Below are 23,338 nucleotides of genomic sequence, written 5' to 3' on the forward strand. Positions count from 1 at the left end.
TATGATATGAAGTATTATGCTCATCCATTAAACAGTGAGGAACACTGTACAGGACACTGAAAATCAGATATAAAAGGAATGCCAACTAATGCAGCATTCCTTTCCACGCACATATATCTTGAGAAGAAAATACCAGAGATAAAAGGAAGATTAAATACACTGCACATTTCAATTTAAAAATGACTACAGTTGTTTTGCTTTCTCACCCTGTACTCCCCCTCTAAACAGGTTTTAGTATTTTTCTAACAGACTTTTTAGAATGAAGATAAAGGGAAAGCAAACTTTATTAAACATAAAGGGGCAACTGCTGACCTTCCATCAGCACTGCACCAGACACTCCACACCCGCCCCAAAAGAAAGCAACTTCCTAGTCACCTAGGTCTCCCCATGGCAGACAAATCATACATTACCTTCACGGCTCCACTGTTGGCTTCAATGTAAATCACATCTCCAGCCTCCACTCGCTCCTTTTGCAAACTTTCAAAAATGCTGGGGTCCAGCTTAAAAAAATTTTAAAAATATGTGAATCAGAGAACTGTGATACATTATTATATTTATTTCTGACATACTGTAAAGTATCTTTCTGTTTGAGATTTGAGATAGCTAATGACTATATGGAGAAAGTGTATTTGTGTGTGTGCATGCATGTGTGTGTATTAGGATGTGTGAGGCTGGCTTTGGGGGCTTGAGTATCCTAAAGAGAAAGCAAAAGATTGAGAGTACCTGCATACCAGGCAGAGAGGGACATGAGGGGAACCCTAGTCTCCTTTTTCCCTTTACTCCTAAGGTTGCAAACTGGCAAATATGGCTCTGACTGCTTTTAGGTGGCCTACGCTGTCCCTGGGATGACAGGCCCAACACCCCGTTAAAGACTGCTGTCTCTGCTTCAATCCTTCACATTCCTCACCTCGAGTACTGACAGAACTTTCTGCAACTAAAGCCAGACCCTGCTTACTCTTTGTAGCTAGCATTTTGTGGGCCTATGACTTTGGACAAGGCTATTAGTTTCCTCATCTATATAACAGCACCCAGAGGTGATCACAGATGTGTAAAATTCAAAGGGAAACATAAACCAGGATCTTTCCAAAGCCTTTTGATTCAAATCCCAGTGTTTGCTCCCTGTTTGTCTGCCTGTTTATATCTCCAGGAAAGTAGCATATTTTGGGAACTGTTGCTTTTTTCCAGATTGTACAGATTCAGGCTACCCTTGATGATCAATATTCTAGGACAGCATCTTTTGTAAGGAGTTAGTATTTAGAAATAAGTTTCTCTAAGTTAAACCTCATTTTATAATGTGAAAAAAACTTGGGCTGTGTCTCAAACAAAATTAAAGAGCAAAAACCCAGGATACAGTGAAAGCAGCCAGACACAAAAAAACACATACTGTATGATTCCAATTGTATGAAATGTTCAGAAAAGGCAAAGAGTATATAGAAACACAAAGTAGATTAGTAGTTGCCAGGGACTATGGGTAAGAACGGGAAGCTATTATAACTGGGCATGAGGTTTCTTTGGGGTGATAACAGTGTTCTAAAACTGGTTGGTTGTAATGGTTGTACAACTCTGTAAATAGATCTAAATTCCTTGAGTTGTATTTGAACTTATATCTCAATAAAGCTGTTGCAAATGGTAACCACAGAAACAAAGCTCTGTCTCTCTGGCTGTGTGGGGCCCCATGGCCTCCTGGAACACTGCCATGGGCAGGAGGGACAGTGGTTGGTAAGCTTCTGATACAGAGCATGGGATGAGGGAGGGACTCAATACTGATTGCAAGTATAGTATTCTCCTTTACACTTAGACACTCTTGAGTATTTAAGCTCCATCTATCTAAATATCTTGTACATATGCTCAAAGTAGCTAGAAGTACTCATTTTAGAGGGAAAAAAATCACCTCTCCTTTATGTTATTTTCTTAAAGAAACTGTGCAAAGCAGCCTTATGAAGAGCTGAAATCTAAACTGCATGCCTTATTTTATCTCTCATACACTGAAGAGCACATACTTTTTATTTTTTTGCTTCAAGCATTTTTATATTGGTTAATTTCCCAAATGAATTGACTGAAGATATAATTACTGGAAAGGTGGCAGATCCTACTAAGAAATCTAATTAATACAGAATAGGACAGATGAGGGGCAGGTTTAAAAGAGATTTGCAGAGGCATGCTCCTAAGATGGAAACCCTCTTAGGAAAAAGAAAAATGGCCCTTTGAAGAAGAGACATTTTTATGATCTCCATAAAGCAGTGACCAAGAAACCACCTCTCAGAATCAAAGAACCATAAAATCATGGAGGGGAACAAAGATGGAGAAATTATACTGCAAATTGCAATCAATCTACTGCAGTTTACAGATAGGAAAATGGAGGCCCAGAGAGCTCAACTGACTTCAAAAGGCCACACAGCAGGTTGGAGGGCGCTCTACCACTTAACTAGTTGTATGATCCTAAGATAACTGCTTAACCTCTTTATGAGCCTCAGTTCCTTCATCGTAGGAAATTATACACACACAAAGTTATAAATGATAACAAATATTTGTTGGAGCACTTAGCCCAGGGCCTGGCATATACAATAAATGAGAACTATGATGATAATGTTATATTATTATTAATAATAAAGCAAGCCCCCTTCCCAGCTGGTGTTGCTTAATGGTTAGAGCACTGGCCCACACATCAGTTGCAAGTTCAATTCCCGGTCAGGGAGCGTGAGGGAGGCAACCAATCGATGTGTCTCTCTCACATAGATGCTTCTCTCTCTCTCTCTCTCTCTCTCTCTCTCTCTCTCTGCCCCTCCACCCCTCCACTCTCTCTAATATTCAATGGGAAAAGTACCCTTGGGTGAGAATTAACAAAAATAATAATAATGATAAAGCAAGACCTACAATCTAGATTGCGCCATTTCTCTAAGAGCTCTGACAATAACATCAAAGGTTACCACTTCTTAGGTAAGTAGGTAACACATCCAAAGCTACCACTTTTATCCTTGAAAGAACTCTGTGAGATAGGAAATTTTTATTCCCATTTAACAGATAAAGTCACTTCCCAAAGGCTACACTGTTAGCAGCAGAGCCAGGATTCCCTTTCGGACTCTAACTCCAAAATCCATGCTCTTCCCTCCAGGCGCCCCTGTTGCCAGCATCCTCAAGGTTTATAGGAGAGGGGTCTGAGGGTCTTCCAGGGCCTCCCGTAGTGCCAGCACTATGGCATCTCTACAAAGCCCTGGCCTAAGCAGAACCAACCACTGAAGTTACTCCAGGTTTCTAGGTCCTGACACATACAAGGAGCTACAGTAAGGATTCTGTACTTGGTCCCTTATAAGTCAACCTGTCGTCCATTCTACAACTCTTACCAGATTACTTAACGCTATTGCTTTTTGTAAGCACAAGCACTATAACTGAAAAATAATGCCCAGGTTCAGAGAGGCCCAGGGCTCTGACAAATGGTCATAACATGGGATATAGAATGGCAGAAGGTATACTTGACTAACCACGAAGCTCATGCTTTAACATACACAATTTCCTTGGATTAATAAAAAGCTATCCTTATTAAGTCCTCCTGTGTACCTGCCCTATACTTGTTACTGCTTTATACACATAACACCCTCAAATGGCGCTGTTACAATCATTAATCACAGTGCACAGACAAGGAAACTGGGACATAGGTTATACCACTTGCCCAGGGCCACAAAGTGCTGAGAGATTCTGAGGCAAGAGAAAAGAGTCCATAAACATGTACTCACTTTCAACTGTTTGGTTCCTTTGGCTGTTTTGAGTCCTATGATTACATGGCTAATGGTTTTACCATACCCCCCCATGGGGTTCTCTGTCTCACACGGTGTTAGCTCTGTGACTTCACCTTCATAAACCTCCTTGGTTTCCTTTATCCGCAACCCTGGAAGAGATGGCAGATGAACCCTGGTCAGAAGCTGAATTTTCTTACTCCTTAATAGCCTTTTTTGCCACAAAACTTCCATGTCACAAGAATTGACAAGTCAACCTTACTGACATACATGCAAGGGTGTCATCCTGGGTAGAAAAGCATTACAAACACAAATATAACAGAATGCAGAAAAACAATTTTAGTTCAGCTTTTCAAAGGGAATTCCTAGATTCAAATCTAGAACTAGACAAGCTATAATCCTCCGAATTGTTTCAGATATCTGTTACACGTTCAAGGGGATGAAACTTAGCTTTAGCCTCTGATCCAGTCTCTGAAAACAAACCATCCTACTCCATGAGAGCAGCAATTACACATGCCTCACTATACTCCTTATGACACTATCAGACCTAAGCAAGGTAACTATATTAATGAGAGCTCCATGTCAACAGCAGATGATATACCTGACTCTGCCAACTGTTCTAGGCCTCTAGCTGACTCTCACTGCATACTCCGAGAAGAAATATCCAGTGTCATTCACTATTTTCAGGATGTTCTATAAGTTTTCCAAGGCCAAAACAATTAATTTCCAAAGCAACTCCTCAAAGTAAAGCATTTATAGTTTTTAGATTATAATATCATAAATAAAGGCAAATGTTCTCATTCTAAACACTGCCCACATTAGCTGTTAAATAAATGTTGTCTGTAAAACAACAAACTAAGAATTGTTTCCAAATTAATTTTTAGAACATGATCTCAGTGCCTTTTTATACAATGGTTTTGCTTCCTGAAACACCCTTCCGTTCTTTTGGCCTCACCAACTCCTTCTTGCAGACTCTCAGTTCAAGACTCACCCCTCTACAAAGCTTACCTGACACACCCTTCATCCTCACCCTGCGGATCACTCCACAGTCACCTGTGCCTCCCATTCGGCACCCACCCATGGGACTACAGGGGCTTGTAGACCTGACTATCCCTCTGTTAAACTGCCAACACTTGGGCTAAGGACCTAGCACATTGCAGGCACAGAGAAATGGATGAAGAAAGGAAGTCACTTAAGGTTGAGAGGATATCATCAGGCAGACCATCCAATGCCCAAGAAGTCTGCCTGAAGATACATCAGCACATTGTGTGTAAAGTCCAAGATCTCTAAGGAGGTTGCCACAATAGTCCACATCACCATAACACTCCCAACCTCAGCACCAAAACCCAGGTCTAGCCTAGATCAAACCTTCCTTTCCTCCAAAGTCAATACGGGCATGTCTCTTCCTGCAGTTCAGGGGGACAGGGAGGAGTGACTAGAGGAAGGATAAGGAGTTTTTGGAGTTCTAACAAGGTCTGTTTCTTGATCTGGGTGCTGGTTACATGAGTGTGTTGACTTTACAAAAACTCACTTAGGTCTATACTTATGATTTATGTTCTTTTCTGTATGTGTGTATATATATATATTATGCCTCAATAACATTACATTAAAATGAGAAAAGGAAACTGGAATTTTCTAATAAAGCAATGATAATTACTAGTAAATGAAGGTTTTCTTAAAACAGGAAAACCAATACACATCACTGAACACGGCTTCTCTGAAAACACATAACAGACATACATGCACGTGTGCACGCACACACACAAACCCTCTTTCCAATTCCAAAAGTCTGGGTTAAGGGATGCAAACGAGTTTCTCTGAAACCACAGGTGTGCCACAGGTAAGTTAACGGTTAAATCCATTTTCAGAAGATTCTAAACACATCAACAAGAAAGCCATTTTAAGTTGTTGTGCCTGCCATCAATTCAAAGGCAAGGAGGGAAACATCCTCGGGCATACTAGCTGAAGATGTATACAGAAGGGGTCCTTAAATTGAAGGGAAAGCTGGCAGACCACAGCAGCAGGAATAAACTATAAACCTGTGACTGCAGGGCCTCTTCACCTGTATAAGCAGCCCTCTCGGTCAATCTATGTCTTGCATGTCACTACCTCACTTGGTCCTGCACTGGAATAGCGAACAAGAGGTGTGCGTCATCACATCTCATTTCAACCTAGCTCTGTGAAACAGCCAGGACAAGTATTCTTTTTTCTTTTTTTAATCCTCACCCAAGGATATTTTTTCCATTGCTTTTCAGAGAGAGAGAGAGAGAAACATCGATGTGTGAGAGACACATCACTTGGCTGCCTCCTGCATGTGCTCCAATCCGGGGCTGGGGATCAAGCCTACAACCGAGGTACATGCCCTTGGCCGGAATCGAACCTGGGGCACCTAAGTCCACCGGCCGACACTCTAACCACCAAGCCAAACCGGCCAGGGTGGGTAAGTATTTTTTATGTTCATTTTACAGATGGGATGTCAGCTTTAAGAGGGGAAGCAGAGTCCTTTCCTCCTTTGTGGTAGACCCAGGACAGGAGTCTAAGTTTTCAGGCTCTGTGGCCTGTTTCTGCCCGCCACCCCACAGGATTCAGCTCACTGAAAACCTTTTCCACAGCACTTGCTCTGTCCTTTCCCCCTTCAGTTAACATGTGCCGCTGACCTCACCCTTCCCTCTCTGCCAGCCCTTGGGTATGAGCCTAGTATCCACATAATTTATATTTTGCCCAAAGGAAAAACCTGAAATGTAAATGAAACCCATAGATGAAAGACAACTAGAAATTTGAATACTAACTAGATATTTGACGGTATTAAGGAATTAATTGTTCATTTTTTTCTAGGTATGATAATGGTATTATGGGTTTTTTTTAAGTCCTTATTTTTCAGAGATACATACTGAAATATTTATGAATTTTAAAAAAGTCTGCAATTAACTTCAAAATAATCTGGGAGGGAATAAATGAATCAAGATTAATTGAGAACTGAAGCCTGGTAATGGGACATTAGGGGAGGATGAGGATCATCATACCACTTGACTACTGTTTGCACATTTGAAAATTTCCAAAATAAAAGTTTTAAAAAGGAAAAAGAAGCCCTGGCCAATGTGACTCAACGGGTTAGAGTGTCGACCCAGGCACCGAAGGGTGGCGGGTTCGATTCCAGGCCTCAGTTGGGGTGTGTGCAGGAGGCAACCAATCTATGTGCCTCTCTCATCAATGTTTCTCTCTTTCTCTCTCTCTCTCTCACACTGACGTTTCACTCTCACTCCCTCTCTCTCCCCTTCCCTCCCTTTCACTCTCTCTAAAAATCAGTAGACAAAATATCAAGTGAGGATTCACAAAAAAGAAACCAACAAGGAAAAAAAGAAAAAACAATGAAATACTACTCTACAACCTCCAGAATCACTAAAATTAAAGGCTGATAACACCAAGAGTTGGTGAACATGCAGAACAACAGGAAGGTAACACTGCTAATGGGAGTGTAAACTGGTATAAATACTTTAAGAACAACATGGTATTATCTCTTAAAGTTGAACACATGAATATCCTATGATTCTGCAATTCAACTCCTAGATATATACCTCCTAGGCATGAGTACATATGTGCACCAAGGGATACAGCCAGTAATAGTCATAAAAGCATTGTTCTTAATTGCCAAACTCTGAGAAAACTCCACTGTCTGTAAACAGAAGAGACAGCTGAATTGTGGTTTACTCATACAACAGAGCAATGAAAAAGAATTACGTCCACATGCAACAACATGGATGAATCTCACAAACATAACTTTGTGAGAAAGAAGCCAAACACTGCAGAATATACACTGCAAAACTATTCATTTGAGGTTCAAAAACATGTACAATTACACTATAATGTTAGACTCAAAACAGCCATTAATTTGGCAAAAAAAGGAAGGATGGAGATTGAGGTGGACATGAAAGGTACTTTAGGGTATGTGCAAATTTCTTTTTCTTCACTGGGTGGGTTTTCAATTTATGATAACCCACCAAACTATATATATTTATGATCCATGTACTTTTATGTATGTATGCACAAAATTATCAAGTCACCTTAAAAATAAATATTTAAATAAATAATACTAGTGGGACCCAGTAAAGGAAGAACACTGATGGCTTTAAGTTTAGGAAACACTGCTCTAAGCCTTAGCTGGAGTCTACAGTCACAGCTCTTACCTTTTAGAACACCTGACAAGCTGCTACAATTCCTCATGCCCTGGCCACACTCAGACCACTTACCTCTGAATCTCAGGGGTTGGGACCCTGCCAATATTATTAGTTTAAAGCTCCCCAGATGATCCCAATGTATAGCCACAGCTGAGAACCACTCATCTAACGAATAATGAACTCCATTCTCAAAATGTGGAGACATAAACAACTTCTGATGGCAGGAAGCCCTGATATGGTTTGGGTGTCCTCACCATCAAGCCACCGCTGTTCAGATATGGAAATACCCAAATGGCAAAAAGAAACACTGCCAATGGTGTCAGTCACTTCTCACTTTTAAATGTGGTCGTTATCTTATCATTGGGTTGGTTGACTTCTTTCCCCAGAAACTCAATTTGGGCAAAGACTCTCTCAGATATTAAAGTTAAGGAAAAGTCTTACTCTACCTTCATTCAATCTGATAGCCTACAAATGGAAGTTTTGGAATAGCTCCAAAATATAGGTTGCATTTCATTTTTGCCTTACCAAATTCTTAGTTCCTGAACACCAAGAAAAAAATTTTCTAAACAGCATGAATGTATCAGAGGATTGTGACAAACTTGGAAACTTCTGTACTTTTTAAATGAACTTTTAATTTTTTCTTTTAATTCTCATCAAAGACATGTTTTTTTTATTGATTTCAGAGAGAGAGGAAGGGAGAGACAGACAGACATCAATGTGAGAGAGAAACAGCAATCGGTTGCCTCCTGTATGCACCACAACGGGATCAAACCCACAACCTCGGTATGTGATCACACAGGGAACCAAACCCAAAACCTTTTGGTGCATGGGATGATGCTCTAACCAAATGAGCTACCTGGCCAGGGCTGAGCTTTGATTTTTAAGTCAAAACTTTTATATCCCACAGAGATAAATTCCTCCAAATAGAATGTTTCCCTATATTTACTGTTAGAAGGCTAGGACATGAAATTCCTCGAGTGGGGGGAAAAGGGCATTCCCATCTCTCACTAGTCCCATATTTGTTTAGAAGTTGCTCTGTGCTGACAAGCAGACAGGGGATATGGTTTGCAGACAATGAAACAGGCTGTTAGCCAGGAAAGGGGCTGAGCTGGCACTATCTCTGGCAACGACAACGCAAATGACACAGGTTTCATCTGCTGGCTCAGGTTTCTAAATCCCTGACAGGGACCTTCATCACATCAAGGAAACAGCACAGACTCCTCGCTTTTTATTTCTGGTCAGCTTACTGCTTCCTCGCCACCCCTCACCCCCCCGCCAACTTCACAGAAACTCAAAGGCAGAGAAAGATGGGCAGGGTTCCTTTTTGAAGATTGTCAATGACCTGCCTTTTCATTCTGCTGCAGGATCAAGAAATTTGTCTTCACCTGGCTGCCATCAAAAGAACTGTGGTGCTCCCCTCCCCCCAAAAAAGGGCAAATCACAAAACTTATGCCTAGGAAATTTATCTCTATTTTTTCAAATGTTAAAGCATTTAAATTGACTTTAAGCAACCTAAACACATGCACTCATGTAAAGGTCAGTTTTGTCAGATTTTATCAATGTCAGAAAAGTATTTTTCAAATACATAAAAAGGCATTTTATAAGTACACATATTTGTACCAGTTGTAACATCTTACAGGTTATCTCATAAATTAATGAGTTAAATTAAATCTATGGCACATGTTCATTAAATTCTTTAAAAGTTCTCAAAAGATTTGAAACCCTGAAGTGGATCCTGTGGGCCATTTTCACTGTTTTTCCAGATAACAATGTGAAGTCCGAGGACAGCACATCATGTAGTAACAAGGGCTAAACCTTACAAATACAAATGCTGCTAAAAAGGCAAGACACAACACCTAGAGTAGGTTCCGTTTAGATAAAGTTTAAAAGGACAAAATTCAACCACACTGTCTAGGGATACACACAGGGTGTACAGGGCTATGATGACCACAGAAGCCATTGCCACATACCTCTCGCACTCTGTGGGTACACACGGGAAATGTGAGGGGCTGTGACCACAGAGGACATGAGTAACATCTACAGTGCTGGCTGTGTTCTGTATCATGAGTTAAGTGGTCACTGCATAAGCGTTTACTTCATAATTATTTGTTAATAGGTATGTTTTATATACTATTCTATATGTATGTTATATTTCAGTTTTAAATGGGCACCAAAAAATCCAAAGTTTTGTAATAAAAAATCATTTCCAGCCTGGCTGGCGTGACTCAGTGGTTGACTGTTAACCCACAAACCAGGAGATCACCGTTCCATTCTGGGTCAGGGCACATGCCCTGGTTGCAGGTTCCATCCTGGGCATGCAGGAGACAGCCAATCAATGATTCTCTCTCATCACTGACGTTTCTCTCTCTCTCTCCCTCTCCCTTCGTCTCTCTGAAATCAATAAAAACATATTTTAAAAAAATAAATATAAAATCATTTCCAATAAGAAATATTTTGCAGTTCAAAAAAGTCCATATTCCACCCTGACCAGGTAACTTGGTTGGAACATTGTCCCATACACCAAAAAGATTGCAGGTTTGATTCCCCGTCAGGGCACATACCTAGGTTGCAGGCTCAATCACCGGTTGGGGTGAGTATTCGAGGCAACTGATTGATGTTTCTCACATCCATGTTTCTCTCTCTCCGCCCCTCCCTCCCTCCCTCACTCCTTCCCTTCCTTTCTCTCTAAAATCAATAAAAACATATCCTTGGGTGAGGATTAAAAAAAAAACAATGGTCCACATTCCAAGAAACACAAAGCAGCCTAGAGACACAGTTTACAGTGTGTCTGGTCTAAAGCAAGAGTCTCAAACCCTAGTGCTTACCTGCACCTAGCAAGAAACATTAAGAAGGAGAGCAAGTCTCATGGAGACTGGGGCAAGCTGGGGTGCATCTGCTCTGAAAAGGAGAGCACTCACTTTGCTTTGAACGACTGCTGCTGGGTGGAAATGAAAGCTCATTTCAAGAAGCCAGAAAGAAGAATTTTATATGACATCTCCCAATCTCTAAATACTGGCAACTACATAATTCAAATTTTATTTTTAAAAACACTGTGTAAATCAAACAAAATATGTCTACTGCCAGACACAGACCAAGGGCTATCTTACTTTAGCTAAAGGCTTCTGTTTTCTCTCTGCTTTAAAGTCTACCCTGTTGCCCCGCCGCATGGCTCAGCAGTTGAGCATCGACCTAGGATCCGGGCGATCGGGGTTCGATTCCCGGTCAGGGCACATGCCCGGATTGTGGGTTGCAGCCGATCAATGACTCTCTCATCATTGATGTTTCTTTCTCTCTCTCTCCCTCTTCTTTCCTCTCTCTGAAATCAATAAAGATATATCTAAAAAAATAAATAAGTAAATAAAGTCTACCCCATCTCTCAGTCAGAAAAACTTCACTGAGCACCTACTATGTGTCAGCAACTGGGGCAACCTTTGTTGCCCACTATATCTCTAGTAGACATTTAATGACTATCCAGTCTGCTCCTTCCCATCTCCCAAAATGACAAAACCTGGTAGAGGAGGCTTACATCCTTGCTTCCTCTCTTTCTTTCAGTCCCAACACCTAATCCTTCAGGAAATCCTGTCAGCTTTATCATTCAACTATATCCCAAATCCAACCATTTATCACCTCTACCACCACCACCCTGGTCGAACTATCACCATCTCTTCCTCAGACTCCTAATGATCTCCCTACTTGTACCTTCGCCCTCCTTACTGTCCACTCTCTATGCCCCAGTTAGAGAGATTCTTATAAAATCAAAACTATTCTCTAGTTACTTCTCCTTTCACTCAGCAAAAAAGTCAAAGCCCTAACCAAGGCATAAGGCCCTGTAGGATCTTACCCCTAAACTAGACTTCAACTGTCCTGAGGCAAGGATCCTGAACTAGATAAATCTATTCTTTCTTAAGCTTTCATAATCTCCTTGAAGTTTTTTTTAAAATTATTTTTCTCTACTTTTTAAAAAAATATGTTTTACTGACTTTAGAGAGAGAGAGGAAGGGAGAGGGAGAGAGAAACACTGATGTCAGAGAGAAACATCAATCAGTTGCCTCCTGCACACACCCTGACCAGGGATCCAACCCATAACCTAGGCATGTGCTCTGACCAGCAATCAAACCAATGACCTTTTGGTGCACAGGACGATGCTCAACCAACTGAGCCTCGCCAGCCAGGGTTCCTTGAAGTATTTTAGTAAACTTCCTTCTTCAGAATATTTACCTTTGACCATCAAAAAGACTGGAAAATGGTATAGGCACTGACAAGTGTTCATAACTCATGATTCAGTAACTAATTATATCCTAGAGACAGACTCTTACATGTGCAGAGACACCTTAAATATTTCTTAACAGCTTAAAAGGAATAAACGATTTCTACAAGTAGATGTGAGGGAAGCTGAGATTTTCCCAGAGCTAGGACAGAAGAAATGGGGCTAGGAGCCTGCCCCACAAGTCCTAGCTAGCAAGAGGGAAACATTCGGGAGAGAGGCCATGTTCTCCCCACAGCAGATCTTCAAAGCATGGGCTCTAGAATCAGACAAATTAGGTTAAAACTAGAGCTCTGCTACTTACTAGCTGGGTCACTGTTAGACAAGTTATTGAACTTTCTAAGTCTGCTTTATAAGATGCTAAATGAGACTAAGAGCTTCCTCTTGGTGGAGGGAAAAGCTATAATCAATGCAGCGGCCTGGCACATAACAAACACTCAATATGGTAGCCCCACAAGGTTGGCACTGCCAGCCTCAAAGCTCTGCCAGTGACCAAACAGTATCATCACTCTCTGACAGATCACAGTTCTTCTGGCTCAACATCCAGAACCAGGGGCCCTCTGGCAGCATGACACACAATGCTTTTGGCTTAAGTTCAAAACCTTTCCAGTGGACAGTCATCTCTAAAAGCATAAAAAGACTGCCAGGAAAATCTGACTTGTTTCTCTTTTTTTAAAGCACTTTTTAAAAAATATGTTGATTTTTTAGAAAGAGAGGAAAGGAGAGGGAGAGAGAGAAACATCGACTGGTTGCCTACCATATGCACTCCAACTGGCGACTGAACCCACAACCTGGGCATGTGTCCTGACCAGCAATCAAACCAGCAACCTTTCGGTGTATAGGACAACATTAAACCAACTAAGCCACACTGGCCAGGGCCTGACTTGTCTCTTAAAAATAGCTTTATAGCCACATCTATTTTGTCAGGTTAAGAACCCCAGCCCCATAGCTGGGGGCCCACATTTGTTGATTGTTAAAGCACCTCAATTACAAAAGCTGGGTTTTTGTTTTGTTTGCAAAATAACACTAATTATGCCAAAAGAAAAACAGCAGTGCAACAGATACAAATCATTAAGTCTTTTTTACAACCACAAGGCTTCAGTGCACCATGCAAATAAGAAGTCCTCCTCCCACAAACATGATACTCACCAATGGCCCTGCGGAAGTTCTCCATCAGCACTTCTGTCTTCTTGATCTCCGTAGAATAAACTTCACTCCCCACCATAGGGCAGAAAGGCACCTTACTGCCCAGCTCCTGAGCAATAGCCAGAGCTAGAGCTGTCTACAGAAAACAATGAAAACGTACTTGTTTTACATTCTTGAAAATATGATCAATCAGAGACATACGTAATAAAAAAAATTATTAACCAGGAACAAATGAAAACCTAGTCCTTTTAGTTTTAACATCATTTGGCATGTTGCACACAATAAATGTTTGATGACTCCTGTGATTTATCATCTAAATGGCATTTTTAATCATCCCTGTAATTACAAGTTATCATTCATTGAGACCCAGTGCAGTCCCAACTCTAAGTGCTTCACATGATCCTCCCACTCACCCTATGAATTAGATACTACTATTCTCAACACTTTCAAATGAGGAAACTGAGACACATCCTAGGTACCATAATCTCGAAAATGGAGGAGTGTAGACTTAAACTCCGGCAGCAAGGTTACAGAGATCATATTCCCATTATAATTAGTATAGTCTTCCAAAACTGTTTCCTCACTATTAAAACAGGGTCCTGACCTAATCACTCAGAACACCACTATTGGGTCTTTGTTTATACAGGTACAGGAAGACAACCCATCAGAAATCAATAAATTATGTGATGTTCACTTTATATTAAGTGCCCACACATAATGAATACAAGAGATAGGATTCTGAAGCTATAGACTGGTCTTACATTACACTTGAACATGCCCTAGTAAAACTAAAAGTTGATTTTTGGTGAGATGACCGCAGTTGTCAAATGCTAAACAGAAGCCAACTTAATAGATGTATGGTCAAACATCAGGTATGAAAAGCCAGTCCTTTAAAGATGGTACAGGACTGAGAAATGCCATGACCTTTTAATGCCATTTTCATCTTTCCTCAACAAGCATCTGAGCATGATGCGGCACACTGAGAGGAGTAGCACTCTAACACCAGGCTTCCCAATGGGATTCACAGGCTGGCCATGCCCACCTCCTATCTAAATCCTGTCACCTTCTCAGGCACTCCTTTCTCATCCAGGTATCTCTATAGGCCCGATTCCCTTACCCTCAGTCACAAACTTCAAAGACAGTGACTGTATCTGATTTTATGGCATCCCCCTATCTCTACTTAATGCAGAAGAGATGATTAATATACTTCCATTAAAATATGATAAGTACTTGGTGAAGAAAAAAATGTTTCAGGTGTGTCTAGTTTCCTCCATTTAAAAGCTCCCAGAAGACAGGTATATGACATGGCTACTATACCTACACCTACTATATATAGTGCTAGGTCACTTACAAGAGAGATCTCATTGAATCTTCCCAACTAACCTATGAACTTGATAATCTAGTTGGTGTTTCATAGATTTAGAAACTGAAACTCAGAAGTTACCAACTCACCCCAGGTCAAACAGTTACCAAGCAGCAGAGCCAGGATGCAAACCCCAATGTCAAACACATTTTTTCTTTGTGCCCACCCCCATGCAAGTGGCACACATAAAAGAAGTGGTTGACAAAAGATTAAAGAAATCTACTTTATTTTCAATTTCATCTGAACATCTTTTTCTAAAACCCAAAAGGAGCCGTTATTAATGGGTTGAGGTCCTCAAATATGTAACATCTATATTGAACAATGTATTTGCATCTCTAAAGAAGCACTGTTTTTCTGTCACTCAGTTAAATTGCCTTAACTTTGGGGCCCATCAGCATACTATAATGCAGGAGAGTTACCACATGCCTTCATACACATGAAAAGGAATTGGACAAACCTCTAAGTGTGGAAAACTTCTCATATTTCCTAAGAGGAAAACAGCATAATATTACAAAAGAAATGAAGGACTTATGCTTCCAGAAATATGGCACACTAGAGCCATTGAAAATCCTTCCTGTTACAAAACACCTAACCATAAACAAATAATAATAAACCCAGAGTAGTAAACCTCTGTTGCCTTGAAAATTTGAAGGGTGGTTGGCAGATACCAGAAACCCAGTAAGGTGTGGCATTAAGGCAGAAACCCTTCAATAAAAAGGATCCTTGAAGGGCCACACAGAAAAGGTGGGCCATAAAAAAAAAAATCTTGAGGTACAAGGTATAAACTTGTCAGTATTGCCTTAGCTCTGGGTGAGGAAAGAAAGTCTCCCTAGCAAGCTCACAAACAGATTTAGGATTGGTCTTTACACTACCTGATGGCCAGAAAACCCACATCACAAAATTCACATCAAGTGCCCTGGACTGGTAGCATAGCAGGGCTCTCACAAATCCTCACAGGAAGCACTCAGTCCTAACTTTAGGAGATTGGCCTCACAGATTGATCAAACATGATTACAAAAGCAAATACAGAATACGAAAGAAAAAAGAAAAAGGAATACACTGTTTCATGAACAAGGAACAAGAGGTTATAAAAAATAGCCAGATTTAAAAGAAAAAACAAAAAAACTTTGGAAGGGGCCAGGGTGCTTCATCTTTACAAAAACAAACAAAAAAGCAAGTTAAAATATGTAGAAAAAATGACATTTTGAAAATCACCAATTTCTATTATTAATAAGACAAGAAATAACAAATGTTGAAGAGGATGTGAAGAAAAGGAAACCCTCATACACTGCTGGTAAGAATGTAAATTGGTGCAGCCACTATAGAAAACAGTATGGCAGTTCCTAAAAAAATTAAGAATAGAGCTACCATATGACCCAGTAATTTCTTTTCTGGGTATCTACTTGAAAATTTTGAAAACACTTATTCATAAAGATATATATGTACACCTATGTTCATTGAAGCATTATTCACAATAGCCAAGACATGGAAATGAATGACTGAATGAAGACATGGTACATATATACAATGAAATACTACTGAGCCATAAAAAAGATGAAATATTGCCATATGCAACAACATGGATGGATCTTGAGAATATCATGTTTAAGTGTAACAAGTTAGATGGAAAAAAATAAGAACCATATGATTTCACTTATATGCGAGATATAAAATAAAAAGCAACAAATGAACAAACAAAAAAACAAACTAACAGATACAGACAACAGAATGGTGGTTATCAGAGGGGAAGGGGGGTGGGAGGATGATGATGAGGGTAAAAGGGTTCAAATATACAGTTACAGAAGGAGACTAGGCTTCAGGTGGTGGCCAAACAAGAGTATACAGAAGTCATATTACAAAGCTATACGCCTGAAACGTATATATTATTATTAACCAATGTGACCCAATATATTTAATAATAATTAAAAAATCATTTTGCAACCACTAATGTGATAACTGATATACAATGACCATCAATGACCCACAGGGTGAAAGGCTATTCGCAACACCTCAATATGTCACTTCACAGATCACTCATTAGTTACAAAGGGAACCAGTACCTTCACAGTGGAATTCGGCCTCAGCCTTATGTTGTGAAGCAATGGGAGGACTCAGCATCATCTGTGTAGTGTTGTGCCAGTGTTTAATATACAATGTGTTTTAATATAATACAAAGTGTTTAATATAATACAATCCCTATAGGACACTGGTAGGACATTCCACAAATTAACTGTCCTGGACTCTTCAAAAACGTCAATGTCATAAACGAAAAAAATTCTGGGGAGAGTAACTGTTCTAGATAAAAAGAGACATAACAATGAATGCAATATGTGATCTTTGATTATATTCTAAATTTTAAAATATTAAAAAATGAAACAGCCAAACACTGGAACGATTTGAAGAAATTTTAACATAAATTAGGTATCTGCTAATACTGTTAACAACATTATATTTCTTGGGCATGGTGACAGTATCCTGGTAATGTAGAAAAATGTCCTTGCACTTACTTTCCAACAGTTCAGAACTAAGTAAAGAAAAAGCAAATGACACAAATATTTACAATTAGTCATTTATAAGTAGGGTATAAAGAGGGTCATCATACTATTCTATCAAATCCTTTGTACATTTCAAATTTTTCAAAATGAAAAAGAAAAAATACTCAATGGATTGGATTAAACAGCAGCTTAGTCATAGCTTAAAAGGCAATTAGACTGGAACTGAGGTCTAAAGAAATCACTCAACTGGTAATGGGAAAAAAATAAATCAATCACCCAGGCTCTGGCCAGTGCAGCTCAGTTGGTTGCAGCCTTGTCCTGTGCACCAGTCAGGTGTACATATTCAGGTTGTGGGTTCGATCCCTGGTAGGGCATGTGCAGGCAGCAACAGATCAATATGTCTCTCTCACATCCAAGTTTCTGTCTATCTCTCTCTCTCCTTTCCTCCCTCCCTCTCCTTTCCTCTCCTTCTAAAACTCAATAAAAACATACCTTCAGGTGAGGATTAAAAAAAAAAAAGAAATCACCCAGAATGCAGCAAAGTAAAAAAGATAGAAAATATGAAGAAGAGATTGAAGGATGAAGACAAAAGAAGCTCTAGCCCAGGGTTTCCCAATCTTGGCACTGCTGACATTTTGGGCTGGATAATTCCTTGTTGTAGGGACTACCCTGTGCACACTGTAGGATGTTTAGCAGTACCCATGGCCTTGACCCACAAGATGCCTGTAGCATTCCCCGCCTGACCAAGTTAGGACAACCAAAAATGTCTCTAGACATTGCCAAATGTCCCTGGGGGGAGGGAGGTAAAACCACCCCAGGTTGAGAACCTTTGCAGTAAAACTTAGCATCTAGCTGAATTTCTAGGAGATAATTAAGAGAAAAGGGAAAGGCAATATCTGAAGACATAAAGGCTAACAATTTGTCAGAACCCATTAGAGACATAATATTTAGACTCAGAAAGCACAATTAATATTAAGCCCAATAAAAATAAATTCACTCTTTGACATATCATAGTGAAATACAAAAGCCAAAAATATCTCAAAAACATCCAGAAATAAAAGCCAAAGTCCTCAAAATTAGGGTTCTCAAAAGCAAAAAAGAAGCCAACAAGTAGCACATATCATTGAGAGAAATAGTACTGAGAGAAAATAGCTGTCAACTGAACTATGCATCCAACATAACTTCCTTTCAAAACAAGGGCAGCATAATAAATACAAACCTGACTTTGCCACTAATAAACTTCTAGAAGGAACTCTAATTGATGTACTTTAGGAAGAAGAAAAATGGAGAGTAAGGGTCTAAGATGTAGGAAGGAGTAGTAAGCAAATAAATGGTAAGTACACTGGACAAGCTCATACTGCTTGCAGAGAGGCAATGGAAGCTCACATTTATATGGCACATTTAAGTTTAAAAAAACTTTTTCACAAACACAGCACTTCTTCCTCTGTTATAAGACACTAATATAAGATACACCGTCAATTCAATTTATGATTTCAAATGATAATTAAAGTCGTTATCTTACAACTGACCAGTTTAATAACTACCTGAAATAGGCAGGGCATGTGCTACTACTTTAGAAAGGCTAAGGGACCTTCTTTGGGTCTCACAGAAAGTCAGCACCAGTGCTAGAATGTAAAGCTTATTTTCTTTATAAACGCAATCCCAAGCTCCTACTGTCCTATACCAAGTGGTCCTTTCAAAGAAGCAGGGCTCAGACTAGGGACTCTGGGGCATTTCAAGTATCTAGCCAGTCTTCTCATTGATCCCAACAAGCCATACTGCCTCCTCTGCCTGCAAGGCCCTTTTCTTCCCTGCAAAGTCAAATCCTCTCCCCACTCTGCAGAGCAAATGTCAAGACTCAACCCTTCTAGCTTTACCAGCCCCCAGTGCTGCCTCCGACTCAACTTCCAGTTGCATTTAAGATCAATCAATACCATGCAGCTTAGTGTTCAACTAAAGCATTTTGTGCTGTCATGGTTTCCTCTCTCTGCCCTGAAAGCCCCTTGAAGATAAAAATCATGTCTCCGATTCCTATATTCTTCCTTTTTCTCCCCATCTCTCACACAGCCAGAATAGTGCTGGGTAAAGTTAGCATTCAGAAAAATGCTTGCTGACTGGTTTTCTTCTCTCCTCAAGTAAGATGTCACTGTGAAGATTTTATGAAGTCCTAGGCAAACAGAAATGTATTTCCAAAGCAAAGGAGACTCAAAAGAGATACGAGACAAATTCTAGAGACAATGAGACCCCTCCACAGACTTCATTCTCTCTTCTCTGGAGGTCGTCCAGGATAATCTGGATTTTAGAAACTCAATTGTATTATTCCACATTAGTTTTAAAAACATACATATAACCAATTTAGCTAAACAAAGACTAGTTAACACAAAAAATTAATTTGGCTTAGACACTAAGATCATTCTCTTGAGTAGATTAAAAAAATGAGAGAAAATGAGTACCTTGCCAGTTCCAGGAGGTCCTGCCAACAAGACAGCTCTTCCAGCCATTTTCTTGCTTTTGATTAATTCTACTATCACGCCACATGCCTAGACACCACAATGGAAATAATAAATCAGTATTAAAATGTATCACAGGGGGAAAAAGTCCAGTCTCTGGTCCAAACAATTCACATACTCATTCAACTAACTCTGAGTGCCAATACACTCCAGGCACTGTTCTAGGTGCTGGACGCAATGGGGCACAAGACAGAAAAGCCTTGTGCTCATGGAGCTCCTATTCCAGTGGAAGAGAGAATCGCAAAGACATTGTACAAGATCATTACCATGAAGAAAAAAAGGGTAACGACAGCGAGTGCCTGGTGCACCGGTTACTCTTGAAAGAGTGATCTGGGAAGGGCTCTCTGATGACAATATATTTGATATGAGAAGTTCTGGGCAGGACAGGAGTGTGTTGCATTCAAAGTAAACATCAAATTAAAAAATCCAGACATGAGTTTGGCATGCCCACAGAACAGAAAGGTAAGTGGCCAAGTACAATGAATAAGGAAAATGGGAAGATGAGGGGCCAGAACTCAGAACAAAATTTTAGAGTCCAAAGTTTAAAGTTTGGATTTTATTCTACTTGTAATGGGAAGCTACTGAAAAGGCCTTAGGCTATGTGTCATGTTATGATGATTTGCTTTTAAAAGATCTTGATGGCTGCTGTGTGGATAGATAGGAGTACAAATGGGAGCAGTGACTTTTAGCCTGGGGACCAGACACAGACTCCAGGAGCCCACACATTTCCTGAAATTGAAAATGAAACTGGAAACAAAATTATGGGTACGTGTTCACATGTGCATTTTTCGATTCATAGCTTTCATCAGATTTCCAAATTAACCCATTAAGGGTTAAGAATCAATGACATACACTACTAGTTGGCTATCAGTTAACTATCCTAGGACGCTGCACATGAGGTTAAACCTGTGGCATTGTAAGGTTCACTGAATGCCCTTCAAATCCTCAAGATCGAATTCCTTGCCTTAGCTCTTCTCTCTGGGTAGTGACATTATACCCTATTGACAGGGTCTTATGAATACATCTCATCTCCTGTCCACTATTCTCCATGGACTGCGGAAAGTATCTTGGTACCACACTTAAGACAGCCCCTCAAAACCATGGATTCAAGAAACGCATATAGATGTGCTATATTCCATTTCTGGCTCAGCTGGAAAAGCACAGTGCTCTTAAGAGAGCCTAGAAGCTATTCTTCAGATGTTGCATTTCTAAAAAGATAACAGAACCACTATGATCTTTCCATAGAACCCTGTGATGTCATAATTCTCAGCACTGAAAGTCTTTGAGAAACTCAAGAGGTAGAAGAGACTTTCCAAACCTTGGATATGTACTCATTCACACACTAGGACCTCTCCCACTTAATCTTCCTCAGTTTAAGCTCCAACTTCTCTCCAGAGAGGTGTGTTCAGTTAATACTAAAATTTAAAAAGTACAAACTGGAAGGGCCTTTAAAAGATTACCTAGTCAAACTCTCTCATTTTTCAGATGAGGATATTAAGCACCAGCCAGCAAGAAGGCTGATGTTACCAGTCATATAAGGATCTGGTAGCTGAGGTAGGATGCCTATTAACTCAATAAATATTGAGCCCTTATAATGAGTCAGGTTCTGAGTATTTAGTAATATTACCTGGTCTCTATCCTCAGGAAGCTCATAGTTGTACAGAGGCATACAGCATCAGAGTTAAGAGCATGGATTCTAGATTATTAATAGAGTTGGGTTTAAATCCTGGCTCTACCACTACCTGCTGAGTGACTTTGGACCTACTTAACCTTTGTGAACCACAATTTCTTTATCTGACAACAAAGTTCATAACAGTGGCACACATGCTAAAGGGTTTAAGGGTAAAGTGTACTATTGTCTGCAACTTACTTTGAAATGCAAAAGTAGACTGGTGGATTGATAAATGAACAGATATATGATAAAGCACCAGAGTAAAATGTTAATTGTAGAATTTAGCACACAGTTATTCACTATACAAGTCTTACAACTTTTTTGTATGTCTGAAAAGTGTTATAGTAAAGTGGGGGAGAGACAATTATTAGGGTGGAAGTGAAAACAAGACAATGGAGATAAAGCTGTTTAGTACAGTGCTTGGCACATAGAAAGTACTCAACCAATGTTAGTTATTTGCAGTAACAGGTCCTTAGTAAGCAGAAGCTGTATAAAGAGAATTTGAAAGCCACCTTGACCATGTCAATATTGCCTTTTTGAAAAGATGATGCTCAAAATGGAAGCCAGAGGCTTTTCTTTGGCCCTATTAGCACAATTAGGGTCTTCACCTCATATGAAGGTTTCTGTAGCTGCTAAACCACGGCAAGACCATGGGGCATGAATCTGACCTTAGAGCACAGCAAACTGACAGGTGGCTATAATATCATAGATAGTACTAAACTGGGAGTCAGAATTACAGATGGGTACAAATCTCAGCATTACCACTGCTAAACAGGGTGGAAAGTGGTGAAATGACCTCTCCCACCTTCAATTTTTTAATCTGCAAAAACCAATAATAATAATACAAAGAGCTCGAATAGTTTTGTGATTATAATGTAGGTGAAAGAACTTGGCATCATTGCCACTTTAAAAAAGTGGATTGAATGGCAATGGTCAAAAGGATGCTGAGTGTCGGTAAACGCAGATTGCTCCTCCCAGTAACTCCCACTTCCCTCCTTCAGCTCCCAAGCCTTAGGAATCAAAGTGAGCTTTTTAAGGTTGATCACTCCCGTACTTAAAAATACCCATAGCCTCCTCACAAAAATCCAAATTTGTTACTACAGCCGGAAAAGCCCCGCAGGAAGTGGCTCCCAACAAAATATGATAATTATTTTCTATTTACTGGTTTAAATGTTTATCGTCTGTCTCTTACCACACTAAAATGTAAGCTCCATGAGAGCAGGGACCTTATCGTCGCGAACAGAGCATGGCACAGAGTAGGGGGGGGGGGGCTCACTCAAGATTTGTTGTCAAGGAGGTGAAGCAAGCAGTCAACCTCTCCGGTGGGGTCGTCGCCTGCTCTCCTGGAACGGCCCCACTCCCAGTCCCAGAGAGGTGCCTCCTCGCCGCCCCCCCTAGTCACTTTTCACAGCCCTAAAGAACTTAAGAGGGATACCCCGCGCACACCCCACCTTCAGCGGCTCCTCGCCACTGCGGCCCCACTCAGCGCCCCAAACCCCAGGCCCGCCCGTCAGCCCCACCTCTCGCGCGTTCTCCTGGCCCACGAGCCCCGAGGCCGCCTGCTTGGCCAAGCCGCTCTCGTCCAGCCCCAGCCCTTTCACGTGGCTGTGGGAGGCGATGCGCTGCGTCTTCGTGGTGCTCTTCACCTCCTCAATCTTCATGTTGCACACGTCCGGAGCTAAGACCACCGTGGAAAACCAGGAGCGAGAAACCCACGCGCGGGACCCAGGTTACCACGCGGCCGTTACTAGGCAGTTTGTCAGGGCCCGCCTTGTTCGGCGTCCTATTGGCGGAGGCGGAAACGCCTCCGCTGTCCATTGGTTTATGGGTGGTTCCGCCCACCCACTTCCGGCTGTGTTCAGGGGTTAGCGTTCCCCGCAGCAGGTGCTTGGGCCAGGCCGGGCCCGGCGGGGCCGGGATAGGGGCGGGGGGACAGGGTGGTAATCGCTTAGTCCTGTGCTTTGCGCGTTGGCCGGTCATAT

At 40.7% G+C, this 23,338-nt stretch overlaps 1 protein-coding gene across 1 annotated transcript in view; it reads right to left on the minus strand.

Moving 5' to 3' along the window:
- Positions 1 to 23,124, minus strand: part of RUVBL1 (RuvB like AAA ATPase 1) — a 38,512-nt gene extending 15,388 nt beyond the window's left edge. Inside the window, exons 1-5 of the mRNA XM_081148502.1 lie at positions 22,877 to 23,124; positions 19,628 to 19,714; positions 13,320 to 13,452; positions 3,732 to 3,883; positions 411 to 500 (exon numbers count right to left, since the gene is read on the minus strand). Coding sequence (XP_081004628.1) covers positions 411 to 500; positions 3,732 to 3,883; positions 13,320 to 13,452; positions 19,628 to 19,714; positions 22,877 to 23,017 — 603 coding nt within the window. The 5' untranslated portion in view covers positions 23,018 to 23,124. The remainder of the gene's footprint in view (positions 1 to 410; positions 501 to 3,731; positions 3,884 to 13,319; positions 13,453 to 19,627; positions 19,715 to 22,876) is intronic.
- Between the last annotated feature and the right edge of the window lie 214 nt (positions 23,125 to 23,338).

This window comes from Miniopterus schreibersii (genome assembly GCF_964146895.1).
Source record: "Miniopterus schreibersii genome assembly, chromosome: 10".
Lineage (NCBI taxonomy): Eukaryota > Metazoa > Chordata > Mammalia > Chiroptera > Miniopteridae > Miniopterus > Miniopterus schreibersii.